Source organism: Populus trichocarpa, chromosome 6 (assembly GCF_000002775.5).
Source record: "Populus trichocarpa isolate Nisqually-1 chromosome 6, P.trichocarpa_v4.1, whole genome shotgun sequence".
NCBI classification, from domain to species: domain Eukaryota; kingdom Viridiplantae; phylum Streptophyta; class Magnoliopsida; order Malpighiales; family Salicaceae; genus Populus; species Populus trichocarpa.
In genome coordinates this window covers 1,946,826-1,960,852 of record NC_037290.2, presented here as the reverse complement: position 1 = coordinate 1,960,852, position 14,027 = coordinate 1,946,826, and the positions used below count along the sequence as shown (strand labels likewise).

At 33.1% G+C, this 14,027-nt stretch overlaps 2 protein-coding genes across 2 annotated transcripts; both read left to right on the top strand.

The window, feature by feature from the left end:
- The first annotated feature begins 5,887 nt into the window (after nt 1–5,887).
- On the top strand, nt 5,888–6,774 carry LOC7479635 (3'-5' exonuclease). The gene has a single exon (XM_002308816.4). The coding sequence runs from the start codon at nt 6,011–6,013 to the stop codon at nt 6,656–6,658; it is 648 nt and encodes a 215-aa protein (XP_002308852.1). The 5' UTR covers nt 5,888–6,010; the 3' UTR covers nt 6,659–6,774.
- Nucleotides 6,775–8,773: 1,999 nt separating this feature from the next.
- Nucleotides 8,774–10,073, top strand: LOC7495672 (uncharacterized). The gene is made up of 2 exons (XM_002308815.3): nt 8,774–9,667; nt 9,798–10,073. Exons 1-2 carry the CDS (start codon nt 8,990–8,992, stop codon nt 9,843–9,845), a joined length of 726 nt encoding a protein of 241 aa, XP_002308851.3. The 5' UTR covers nt 8,774–8,989; the 3' UTR covers nt 9,846–10,073.
- Nucleotides 10,074–14,027: the final 3,954 nt, after the last annotated feature.

The following is a 14,027-nucleotide window of genomic DNA, read 5'->3' as shown; positions in this document are numbered from 1 at the left end:
TGGCTCTGTCATGGTGGGTATCAACAGCAGAAACCAAGAAATATTTGGTGCTAATTAAGAACATCATCTACTCTTGGATCTTTGATTTCTGCAATGATCAGGATCAGATAGGTTTAACGCCTATGTTTACATGGTTCCAAGGAGATTGTCGCAAAACGTAGCAGATGCAGCCAACAATCAGGCTAGGTTAATTCTTTCAAATTAAAAGTAGAGTTGAAAAGTTGATGCTCCCAAAATTCATGCGTCTTGTCAAGTGGAGCTAGCGTGAATTTCATTTCATTCAAGGATCCAATCACCAACTTTATTAGACAGGCTTTAGCCCTATGAAGATCAAGGCTTGAAGCCATTTCAAACTACGACTGTAGAAACAAGCTCATTAGAGATATCCTTCGTGGACCAGCACATCAAAATTAAACCCATCAGTCGTGCATTGTGAGTCAGTAGCAACTAGTAAGAGTCATTCCATATCGGCTATTATAATTATTAAATTCAGTTTAATTTAATATTTGATTTAATTTGATAAATTCACTTGAAAACTTATAATTTAGAATTTTATCTAGATTGAATTTTAAATTAAAAGTTTTCAAGTGAATTTATCAAATTAAATCAAATATTAAATTAAACTGAGTTTAATAACTATAATATCCGATATGGAATGACTCTTACTAGTTGCTACTGTAGAGATATCCTTCGAGGACCAGCACATCAAAGTTAAACCCATCAGTCGTGCATTGTGAGTCAGTAGCAACTAGTAAGAGTCATTCCATATCGGCTATTATAGTTATTAAACTCAGTTTAATTTAATATTTGATTTAATTTGATAAATTCACTTGAAAACTTATAATTTAGAATTTTATCTAGATTGAATTTTAAATTAAAAGTTTTCAAGTGAATTTATCAAATTAAATCAAATATTAAATTAAACTGAGTTTAATAACTATAATATCCGATATGGAATGACTCTTACTAGTTGCTACTGTAGAGATATCCTTCGAGGACCAGCACATCAAAGTTAAACCCATCAGTCGTGCATTGTGAGTCAGTAGCAACTAGTAAGAGTCATTCCATATCGGCTATTATAGTTATTAAACTCAGTTTAATTTAATATTTGATTTAATTTGATAAATTCACTTGAAAACTTATAATTTAGAATTTTATCTAGATTGAATTTTAAATTAAACTAAAAAAAATATTAATTTAATGAAATCTAGTTGACATTGTTAAATTTGGTTTAAATCCAACTTGATTAACTCTAAAGAGGTTTTTTTTTTTTAATTTAATAAAATTTAAAACAATACCGTTTTATAACAATAATTGACCCATTAACCCATGTTTATTTTTGAGTTAATATTTAAATCAAGTCTAATAATTATGCTTACAATAACAATGATGTTTTTTTTTTTTATTCGGCGGTTTCCCAAGGACCAACTAACAAGTTGTGAAAAATAGACTAAATTCATTTTTGAAAAATCGAATTCACATGATTTATTATTAGAATTAAGTCTTCAATTCATCATGGAAAATATATTCATTAGTCAATTATATCATAGGTAGTATACTAGAACTAATTAAACCTGCAAAAAATAGATTAATTTCATTATCCATGTGAAGTAAAAAACAAATCATCCGAAACCAAAGTAGAGAGACTCATGAGAAACTGAATTCACATTATTCATAATTAGAATTAACCCTTGATTCATAAGATCATATGCTCACTTACCATTCGAGGATTGAAAGTGTTTTTCCTCGACACAAATGTTTGAACGTGGACGGAAATCTCAAGAGTCAAACTCTTCGATCAGCCCATGAATTCTAAAACTCATTTATTTTCTGTATTTTCATGGTTAAGGTTTGAAAAAATAGATTAAATAGAAGCTATAAATTAATGTGTGTTAATAAACCAAATACTTTCAAACCCAGAAATCATCATGCCGCACAAACATAGCCATAAAACCCTTCGGGCTTCAATTCTCGGATCACAGATCTTCCACATAACAGTGTGTGAAGGTAATAAACATCAGACCAACCCAGAAAGGAATTATAAATAAAAGGCAATAAGTGAAGGGTGCACGTGTAGGTGAGCTGAACCTGAAAAGTGATGATGACCCACTTCAGAGAGAGAAAGAATGATGCTTTAATACTACTCGAGGATGAACAAAGACAAGAATTATTGCCCCTTTTGATTTGGGTTTTTGATTCCATTACGCCCTAATCTAATCATACATGAAATGATAAAATATCTCAAATCCTACCTTCTTACTTAATCTCTCTAATCCCATCAATGGACCTCCTCAACATCTTGCTAACATTGACCACTCCATCTTCACTAACCCCACCCTGCTGCCTGTCTACTTCTTCTTCTTGATGGCCTCCCTCTTCGTCTTCTAAGCTCTGATGGAAACAATGACCGGTATCATCCACTCTTTCTTGGGTTGATGCGACCAAGTTGAAAGATCCAAATTTGGGCGTGGGTTCTTGAGAATTGCCACCGAATTGGGTGTCAAAAGTGAAGGAAAAGTTTGGATTTGATGGGGCGAGTTCTTCAATTTTGTCAAGTGCTGTAGGGCATTTTTTTCTTCTCTTGGATTCCCTGATTGTTTCCTGCTCTTCTTTCTTGGATTTCTGGCTTGAAGAAGTTGCTAGCAATGGTGGGTCTTGGCTGGAATCATGGCTTTTGGATGTTTTTTCAATGTTGTTTTTCTCTGCCATTACTTTGGGTCACGAGGAGAGAAGACATAATAAGAGAGAGACCTTTCTTTCGGACAGCTTTTTTAATATGGTATGTCATGAATTTACAAAAGGTCTTTATTTGCTGGTGTAATTAAAAAAGATTCTGTCCTTTGCAAATCACAAAGTAACAACTAATATGATGATGATTATTTTAGAACATAGGCAAAGGCCCGTACAACCATGTCCCTATATCTTAATTATAGTTACAAAACTATACTCCGAGTGTCAATTTCAAAACTTTTTTTTAAAAATAAAAATCAAAGCAGTTTTGGTTAATTTATTTTATTTAAAAATTAACAAGTTAAAAACCGAGTTTTAATTGTATCTAGGTCAATAAGGTCAATCTAGATTTTTGATCACATCAACTAAATTTTTTTTACTTTTATTTTTTGATTCAAATCTATTAGGCCAGTTCAAGTTTTACTCAGTCTTAATTATATCTGGCCTGGATCAACCAAGTCAACATGTTAACCTAGATTTTTGATCGGATTAACTATTTTTTTAAAAATTTTTTTAATTTAGATCTGCCAGACCGGTTTAAATTTACTCGATACTTTCGTGAATATAATTAGTAATATTTAATTAAAAAACAATAAACTAAGACAACTTGTTAGTTATTGCTAATGCAATCTCTCATGTGTTAATATAAGAGATTTCCTTACTTTTTATATTTTTTAATTTGAATTTTGAATTAGTATTATGAGATTTTTTATATCAAGATATCACCAGCTACTCTATAAGTAGTAATAGTATGCTATTAGTTACTTCTAAACATTATAAGATTTTATATATATTTTGAATGTCGTTTAAATAAAAAACTCAATTAACTCAAAAATCAATTCAAAAAACCCACTATCTTTGAATTTTTTTTATTACTGATGTTAAAAATAAAAAGGACAAGTTATTGTTAATGGGAAAATTAATACATTCAATCAAACAACAGAGTAAACTGGAAAAACAAAAAAAACCAAAAAAATTGAAATTAGAGAAAAAACAAATAAACTGATTTAAAAACTCCGATGAGGTTTCAGTTCTAGAAAGCTAAACCGATTAAACAACAGAGTAAACTGGAAAAACCAAAAAAACTGAAATTAGAGAGAAAAACAAAGAAACTGATTTGAAAACCAGAAAAATTACTTGGTCCGATGAGGTTTCAGTTTTAAAGAGCTAAACCGATTAAACTAAACTAAACTAAACTAAACTAAACTGGATTTGTTTCAGTGAAATTTGAACAGAAAAGAAAGAATAAAGAGCGTACTTAACCTAACCCTAAGCTATTCTTTCCCTTGTTTTTTCTTTGACAGCAGCCACCCCACCCCACCCCTCCTCTTATCTTGTTCTTTTTAATTTTATGAAGACGCAATCCATCCCCACTTTTTATCTCCCTTTACCTATAGCCCACCATCTCTAGTGTTGACGCGGCTATGCTTAACTTATTCTAAACCTCACCTCAACTTGTTAGGGTAATCTGACAAAAAATGACTTCCTTCTTCAAGCTCCGATCGAACCTGGAGAGAAACCTGGGATGGGATTGCAGCAACGAAGCAAGAAGACTTGGATGTCAGTACTTCAATGAGGGAGGGTCCTTTTACAAGTCTAGTTTTTATGCAAGGACGATTAATTCATTTTTTTGGTGGCTTTTTGAGTCTTTCAACTGCTATTGATATTGTTGTCGATTTTTTTACTTTCATTTCTGTTCTTCTCGTGTAATTTAAAAATACTTAACGAATATTATTGTGGTTAGCAAGGTTGTCTAGACAATATATCTTTTTTCTCATATGTTTCCAAGTCCGAGCAAGAAATTATATGGTTTGATTTTCAAATATAGAATTAAGAATAACAAAACTTTAAAGGCACTGTTTGGTTCCCCAGTTTTTAATACTGAAAAATCAATCTTAACTAAATCGAACCAGTTTTGTTTGAATTGTTTTTCATTTCAGTCTAGTCATATTCTCAAAAAATATTATCTCCCGAATTGGACCGTGAAAACCTTAAAATTCACCTTTCAAATGATTCAAGATAGCAGGGGCGAGTAAAAAACCCGAACCGCGAAAAAAAACCGATTAAAATTTTAAAAAAACTGACCGGTTAGGTTTCGGTTTTATAAGCCTGAAACCGAAAAAACCAAACCGAACCCAAACCGGAAAAAACCGAGCCAAACCGGTTTGAACCGGTTTTGTCCTAAAAACTAAACCGAAACTGGCCAGTTTGAACTGGTTTCAATTTTGTTTTGTTTTTTATTTAATTTTAATTTGGTTATTTTTTTTTTATAAAAACCAAACCAAACAAGAATTAATCACCCTACAAGATAGTTTTCCCCTCGAAGTATTATAAAATTTAAATGTTATCCTTTCGTTAAAATATCTCATCATTTAACGTTAATGTTATCCAATTTTATATTTGATGTACTAATGACATGCCTTGTTTTTTTGTTTATACTTTGGATAAGGTTTGATATATTTATTTATTTTTATTTAAATTCTTTATTAAGTGATGTCACATCATGTAATTGATATTTTAGATCACGAATTTTACAATTATAATCATCCCAATAAATATAATAGGATATATATATATATATATTATAATTTAATTTCTTAAATAAATATTACATCATTTAATAAGTAAATTTTTAACAGAAGCATCAACATATGCTGATGGAAGAAGCCCAATATACGGCCCATCTTAGGATCCATTTCTTATTCTAAACGTAAAGCAATTGGGCAATTAAAAGAAAGCAAAGTATTTATTCTTTTCTTTATTCTCATGGATTCGTCAATGTCCACTTTTATCTTCATAGTTTAAAGTTTTGTATTCTTATCCCTAAAACAATGTTATTTTAATAAAAATAATTGACCTAATTTGATTTGGTGACTCACGAGTTAATCCAATAATCAAGATTTTTTCGGATCACTCCTTGAACTGAGTCTGACAATTATACATAATATTCATAATCCTAAAAAAAATCGAAAATAATTTTAAAAGTAGGCTACTTAATGACAAGGATGATATTTGTGACTTTTATAAACTAGAAAGGCAGTATTGAAAAACAATTAAATTATAAGGATGAAAGTGAAATATTGATGAATCTATAAGGTTTAAAATGAAGTTTATCCATAAAAAAGAAAAAAAAAAAAGCAATTGTGACTATGACCAATGTCCAATAGGCAAATAGACTCAGGACTTTAGGTTGTTGGACCGTTTAAAGTCTCCTCGTCAGCCATCCACAATCGTATCCTCGTCGGCCGATTCCGCCCCCAGCAGCACCACCACCACCACCATGGCAATCAGTATTGAAGATCACCAACTCCCATACAATACACACAACCTCTATGATGTCAACTTCTTCGATGACAAGATCCATACTTTAGTCACTCATACGCCTTCCTTTGTCAACACATGGATAGCCGAAACCCAACAAAAGCTCCACCAAAACAACAACCCTGCTGATCATCCCCTTCTAGTTGGCCTAGACATCGAGTGGAGGCCCAACAGGACGCGTCAAATCGAAAACCCAGTTGCCACACTCCAACTTTCCACTGGCAAAGACTGCTTGATCTTTCAACTCCTGCACTGTCCCACTGGTATCCCACAATCCCTTTATGATTTTTTGAGTAACAAGAATTATACTTTTGTTGGGGTTGGTATTGAGGGTGATGTGGAGAAGTTAGTGGAGGGTTATGATGTGAGTATGGGGAATGCTGTGGATTTAAGGGTTTTGGCTGCTGAGAAATTGGGGGCTGAGCAGTGGAAGAATTCTGGGATAAAATCGTTGGTGAAGGAGATTTTGGGGAAGCAGATTGAGAAGCCAAAAAGGGTTACTATGAGCAGGTGGGACAATGAGTGGCTTACTGGTGATCAAGTTCAATATGCTTGTCTTGATGCCTTTTTGTGTTACAAGATTGGGGAGAATTTGTATGCTGCTTGAGTTATGTTTCATGATGGGATCTGAGGGTTTTTTTTGGTTCTTTTTAAAGATTATGTACTTAACTTGGATGATTTTTAAATTTGAAGTATTTCAATGTGTGGTGAATGTTGTTTCAACTGGTTTATTTGATTTTCTGTGCCTATTTCTATTTCTTTTGATGTGTGATAGTGTTGTTGAACTGGATCTTTCAGGCCGTCTTCCAATATTTTGATAGATGCTGAAAAGAAAAAACAATGAAATCATCTTTAGATGCGAAACTGCTCTGCTCAATAATGGTGCTTTCTATTCTAGATGCCATCCATGGCCATATGTTCAAGTTGTCGAGTGTTAGATATTTTGCCTAGAAATATTTGCTATTGCTAGAGTAGTTCAACTCATTTACCTCATCCTAATATGCTCCACACAAAAGAATATGTACAGAAAAATTGGAAGAAATTGGTATGGCTCTGTGGAGTTGAATGGATACAGACCTGACCTTTTCAACTGGCTGCCGATCCAGCCACAGGCCTCAATAAATTCATTTCTTTGTAACTGATAGTGCATAAGAAGTATCTACAAAGAAGATCAATGCCACAAGATATCTACAACATATATATGGTCAGAGAGAGTGTAGAGATACAGGCAGCGTTAACTTCAGAAACCAAAAGAAACAATAGCCACAAGCTTCCTCAGATATTGTTGAAGAAGAGATTCCCCGCAGCAAGGAGACATGCTGGCATGGGGCTCAGGAGGTGCATCTGAAAGGGGATCAATGTTCAACAAACAGGGGCGGTTGCAATCTTGGTATTTCTTTAAGATAGACATTTGATTATTTGTAAATATTCAGCTATGTATAAAGCAAAAAAGATAAATGTGTTCCCTTCCATTTTTAGTTTTCTGTTGTTATTGTATAGTGTCGTTTCTGCATGCAACTATCATTTTCCCAACAATGTGAATTGTCCACATCATTTTAATGAAAAAATGTCCTTTGTTTTTAATGGAAAACCTACAATGTGAATTGTCGACCTGTGAAACCTTGCCCGATCTGATCTGTTGATTTACTGACTCGAAATTTAGTTCAGGCAAGGTTTTTTTTTTTTTTTTTTTTTTTTTTAAAAAAATTGATTTGGATATTCATCTAATCAAACTTTGAAGATCCGGCTAGTTAGCTCAGCTCCCAATTTAGTTGGCCCGGCCAAATTCGGGTGAGATTTAAGTAAACTTGAGTAATAATAATAATAATAAAAAAGCAATTTAGCCGAACCTGTAATGATCTGGGAAAAATTCAGTGACGATGAAGAACCCAGCACTCCTGTTACCCTTCAATTATGTCACGAGAGTCTTCGCATCATCTATCATGTTTCACCTCCAGATAACTTTCCAAAGTCTTCTCTGGAAAAATTATTGAAACACAGCTGTGTAGATTTTTATGGTTCTGGATTGATTGAAAGAGTCAATTATCTTCGTAATACACACAATCTTGAAGTGATGACAATGTTTACAGACTCAATCTACCTACCTATATAGCTTGGGATCATTTTAGATTTTCCATTTAATTTTTCTATGCAAGAAGCACCCAAAGACATAATTATTAAAATTGGCTCGATTTGATAGGTTATCCCGAGATCTAGTTGATCTCTTTTTTGACTCGAGTCAAGTGTAAATTTTTTTTAACTTGGAGTAGACTTGGTTGCCATGTTGATCTGATAAATTAATTTGCAACTCTAGTTAAAACTTGATTTGACTTCTAATTATTATTTTTTAAAATAATATTATTTTAATTTTTAAAAAATAAAAAATATTATTTTAATTGGCTCAAACCTATAACCCTAACCTTGAACCGGTCATTAGCCGGCCAGGTTTCATTAATATGCCCAAAGGTATTCTCTCATGAAACACTAGTAAAACAAAAAGAGAAATTTAGCAGAACCTGTCCAATGCACATGTAAAATGACAACATCCAAAATCCAACAATTCTCACTTGTGTGCTTGAAATTGCTTTGCATATACACAAATTGCACAGTATTTGCAGATGCTGAAACTGATTGCAGCTCCCCCTTCTCTTGTTTTGCACCACAAACACATATATAAGTGTATCTGATCTCTTCATTTCATTAAAAAACTTATTGACAAAAACCTCTCCTCTCCTCTCTGCCTACCATTACCCTTTCTCTTATTCTTCTTCAATCAAGAACAACCTTCTTAATCAAGAACTTTCAATTTAATTATCAAGAAACTATCTTTCTCAACCAAGAACCTTCACTCTCTTCGATCAAGAAGTCATTTCTTGATAAAAAAACTGTCTTCCTCTTCGTTCTCTTCCTTATTCTTTAAACTCCAGCTTTACTGATCATGGAAAACTTTGAACTTCGCTGTAATCACAAGGGGGGGAATTATATTGGGGGAGATGATGTTTTTGACGTGAAATGTGACGACATGCTCTGTTACACAACCATTATCAATAATCCTACAAGCCTCTTGAGGTGGATTGCTGAATTGTTTGGGACTAAGCTACCAGATCGTCGCAACAGGCTTAGGGTCTCTATGGACATGATTTGGGACAAATACTGTGATGATGGCGGACTCAAAACTCCTGCTACCCTTCAATTCTGTCACGAGAGTTGTTGCATCATCTATCATGTTTATCCTCCGGATAACTTTCCAACTTCTTCCCTGGAAAAATTCTTGAATCACAGTTGCGTAGATTTTGTTTGTTTTGGATTGATTGAGAAAGTCAATTATCTTCGTAAGACACACAATCTTGAAGTGAAGATGGAACACTGGTATGATATCCCATTTATGGCCAATGTGTTGGATCCAAACAGGTTTGGTCTCAATCTCCATTCGCCTCTACAAGATATGGTATACATTGAGTTCTCGAAATCGTATAAAAAGCCTGATGACCTTCTTAAAAGCAACTGGAGGCTGGTTCCACTTCCTCTTGATAAAGTAATGCATGCAGCCCTAGATTGCTTTTTTGCCTACAAGTTGGCAGCTCGGCTCTCCATTCCTGTAAAGATCCTAACAGAGGTATTGATTCTTTAATTATTCTGTAAAAATTCTTTTATTCATGGTTCAAAACTTACGCATGATCAGTTGTTTAAAGATTAGTTCTTGGGTGAAAATGTTACATTTTTTTTTGTTTTCTTTGCACTTGCAGTTCCAGGATCTCAGAATTCATAGGACTGACGATTCTACTGGTTGGTAATATTTGATGTTTGTGGGAACTGGAGTTCTTTTTGCTCATGCTTAACCTATTCTGCTGTTAGTTTTTTGTTATGGTCTTTAGACTTTCATGGCTAGTCATGCTGGCTCCTGTAGTTCTTCTATTCAGTAGCAGTTTTCGGGACTCCCTTTGTATGCTTCCTTGGGTGTTATGGTTTACCTTGTGTCATTTGAAGATGAAGTAAAGTGATCCTCTGTCTTGATTCTTGCATTTCTTTTTAAGTCAGGTTTGTTCTCGTGTTTTAAAAATATTATTTTATTTTTTAATATTTTTAAATTATTTAATATAATGATGTCAAAAATAATTTTTTAAAAATAAAAAAAATATTATTTTAATATATTTCTAAAAGAAAACACACTTCTAATCTACACCAACTTTCAAGAGTTGAATGAAATCAGAGAAGAGAGTTGTAGGGTGAAAAGCTCAATTGGGTCCCGAAGTATTGAAAAATTAGTTCTCAATTAAGGTTCCATATAAATTCTTCAAAGCTGTTTTTAACAAAAAAAGAAACATTTTTTAAATGGAAAACCTAAATTTGAATGGAATATATGAGCTCAATGAAAAATATATTGACCTACCAATCTACTGGACCCGACCAGCTTGCTATCTAAGCCTCGAGTCAAGTCAGATTTGGTCAGAGTCTTATATAGAGAGCCCAAGGTATTTTGTAAAAAACGAGTAATTTAGGCAGAACCAGCTTCAACCCGTGTACATAAAATTACAATATCGAAAATCCAACTCTCATCATTTTTTTTTTTATAAATATTCTCGGTCTCTCGTGTTCTTGAAACTGCAATATTGCATATATAAAAGTTGCCCTATATTTGCAATGCTGAAATTGTCGATATTCAAGTTCCCTTCTCTTGTTTTGCTCCACAAACACACATATATAAGCCTATCTGATCTCTCACCATTTCATTAACAAAACAACTCTTCTCTCTTTTCATTCTCCCTCATTCAAGAACTTTATCTTCATCAAGAACCTTTTGAATGGAGGATAGGAGTGCCCAAACAATTTTCCTCAACATCACAATATTATATTATCTCTTGCCATACGAAGACCCAAACCACGACGTCTAAACTTGGGAGAAATGACTGACTCCCAATTTAAGAGATGGATGCATGCCCTAAAAGAGCCAATTTCATCATCCAGAGAACAAAAACCGTCTAGCTAGCATACTCGTCAATTTCATCACAAACACCTTCAAAGAGCCAACATGTTTGCATTGTTTGCATTGCATAAAGGAGGAATTATAGAAAAGGTATATGGAGTAAATAATGTAGGCGAGTCTCTAGAATCTAATAGTTATGGACAGTCATACATGGATTTTTCACTAGTGAATCGGGCAGAAAATCTAGCAAACTCATTTATATACCAGTACTAAACAAGTGTATAAAAAAACAACTCATGACTTTCAATTTGACCATTGAATCCTAGATGATTTTAGAGGCCCACTTCAATATGAAAATATTTTAATCGATCTAGCGTCCCAATTCAATTCTTCACGGGAAAATAATAATAAAAATGTAAATATATAAGTGTTGGTAAATTGTAATTACTGATCATTTTTTAACTGTAAAGAACTTAAATAAAAAAAATTAAAAATTTATATAGTACTCAAATAGACGGTTTTATAAAGTAAAACTATCAAAACACCTCCATTATAACATCCTTCCATATCAGTAGCCTAGTTATCTAAGTTTTCTGACCAAAATATACAGGTAAATTCTAGCCCTTTTTGATGACCATCGATCATTGAACAGATTTAGAAACTCCAAGCCATTAATTCAGAGTCAATATTTTTGTTTTCTTTTCAAGAATATTGAGAACCAATGCTGCTACAGGAAGGGCAGAAGGTAGTTGTGTACTTGATAAGGAGTTTGAATGGATGAATATAACAAGCCACAGAAAAAATATTGACAGCTACCAAACAGAACTAGCTTGAGGAGCCATAACGAGGCATGAAAGTCTAAAAGACCAAAGCAAAACTACTGATCAGCTTTATGCCATAACAAAACACTAACAGCAGAATCACCGCAATGAATTCCAGTGCCCACAAAATAACGTTAAATACCAACCAGCAGAATCAACAATCCTTGGAAAAATGGAGCCTCTGGAGCAGAAAACATCAACACTATAACAATACTGCCCAAGAAAAATGATTTAAAATGTTGTTGGACGCAATCCATCTGCCAGCTGCATGTATGGAATACACATTCGAGCGTGGCATGTCCGATTTGATCGAGAATGAGTGGCAGAGTTTTCCAATTTGATGCAACCACACTATGTGGTTTCACATTATACGTCATCTTGATGACATATGTAACCAGCTACTCAAGCTCAATGTTCAAGGTTTTTCCAAACCTATGCATATACTTCATGGCAGCCAAGTTAGCAGCATCCAACTCCGATTTCATATGAATAAGATAAACCTTTTTCATTAAGTCTTTGTTTCCACTGCAATCCCCAAGAAATCTACCAGGGGATCTCCAAAAAGCTTGGCAAGCAAAGGTGGAATAAGGAAAGAACTTAGGGGAATGGTAAATTATACCGTAGTGATCATAGCACAAGGATAAGAAGGTAGGAATGGAGACTCCATCGTTGGTCCGCTGCTCAATGCTCCATGTTACATCTACGGCAATCCGGATCGTAGTCTTTTAGCGGGATAAGGGTTTGGTAGGATGGATTGTTTTCAATAGGTAGAAAATACTTTTTTGATTTTAGTCTATTGCAAATTAGAGTTTTAATGAGTAGTACTATTTTTATTTTTTTTCTAATTAAAATTAATTAGTAACATAATATAGTTGGTTTCTTAAAAGTTTCCTTCTTGAAAATTATGCTTTGGTCTGCTATTGACTTTATTGAGAAACCTTATTCTATTAATTTTTTTTTTAAGATTCGAAGATTATCGAAAAACTATCTCAACTCAAAAACTTAATTTATTATATAAAATTTTAAGATATGATTTATATTATTCTCTAACATCTTTCATCAAGTGAAAGTTAAAGAGCTTAAAACTTTAGGGGTATGTTAGAGAATAATTGATACAGGCAAAAGTTAAAGATAACAACGAACACATAACACAAATATTTGATGAGCAAAAGAGGCTATAGATGTGAATCTCAAATTCATAGGTTTATTTTCTCTAAAAGTAATAATGATAAAGTTTGCGTCTTTAAGAGGTTTACAGAACCTTAAATAAACTAGAAATCTAACCTCAACTAGAAAACACAAATAAAACTACAAAGAAAACAATGATAAAATCTAAAATAATGCATGAAATCCAAAAATAACAAGGAAAATAATAAAATAGCCAAAACCAAAGGCTTGGACGAGATTTTTGATATCCAAATATTTGACAATCCACATAGCAACATTGTGGCTACTAAAGAAAAATTAGCCTCCAAAATCTCCTGTAAAAATTTGAGCATGATCCAACAGTTAGATAAAAAATTATGGTTTTTTTGAGTCATTATTCCGGTTTAATGTGACCAGACCTCCTTTTGACTTAGACCTATTCAATTGGTTCATAAATGCATCTGATAAGCCATCTACATAATCTGTTTAGGGAAAATCATCATATCTTGTTGTGACAGATCTACATCTGACTGCTCAGAATCACTGTTATCTCAAGCCTAACTACATCAATAATATAAATCATATCGGGTCTCATCTATTAGCTTAGATTTTTGAATTGAGATAATTATTTGACATGATATCAAAGTCTTGAAGATTAAATGATCAAGAAATCAAAAATCTCATTACCGCATTCTAAGTAATTATATTAATAAGCACATGGTAATAATAAGTATGTGCAAGTTTCAAATCCAAATAGCTTTTAAATAAAAGATTATATTAAAAAATAATATAAATTATATTTTAGAGCTTTATCTAATAACCTAAGCTTTTAGGTTACGAAGATTCTTTTACATTAATATAATGCAAGCTAGTTTGACATGAACAGTAGTTGATCATATTGGTACCCCATTCTGATCATATCAATGTTTGGTCAGTTAAGTTTATTTTTCTTGGTTGAGCTCAAAGTTGGAACCAAAGTCATTGGCTCAATGCTACAACGAGCTCCTTGGGAAGGCTAGCCCGGTAGCATTCTTGTGCAGATTCTGAATAAGAAAATGAAAGAAACAAAAAAATCAAGAATAAAA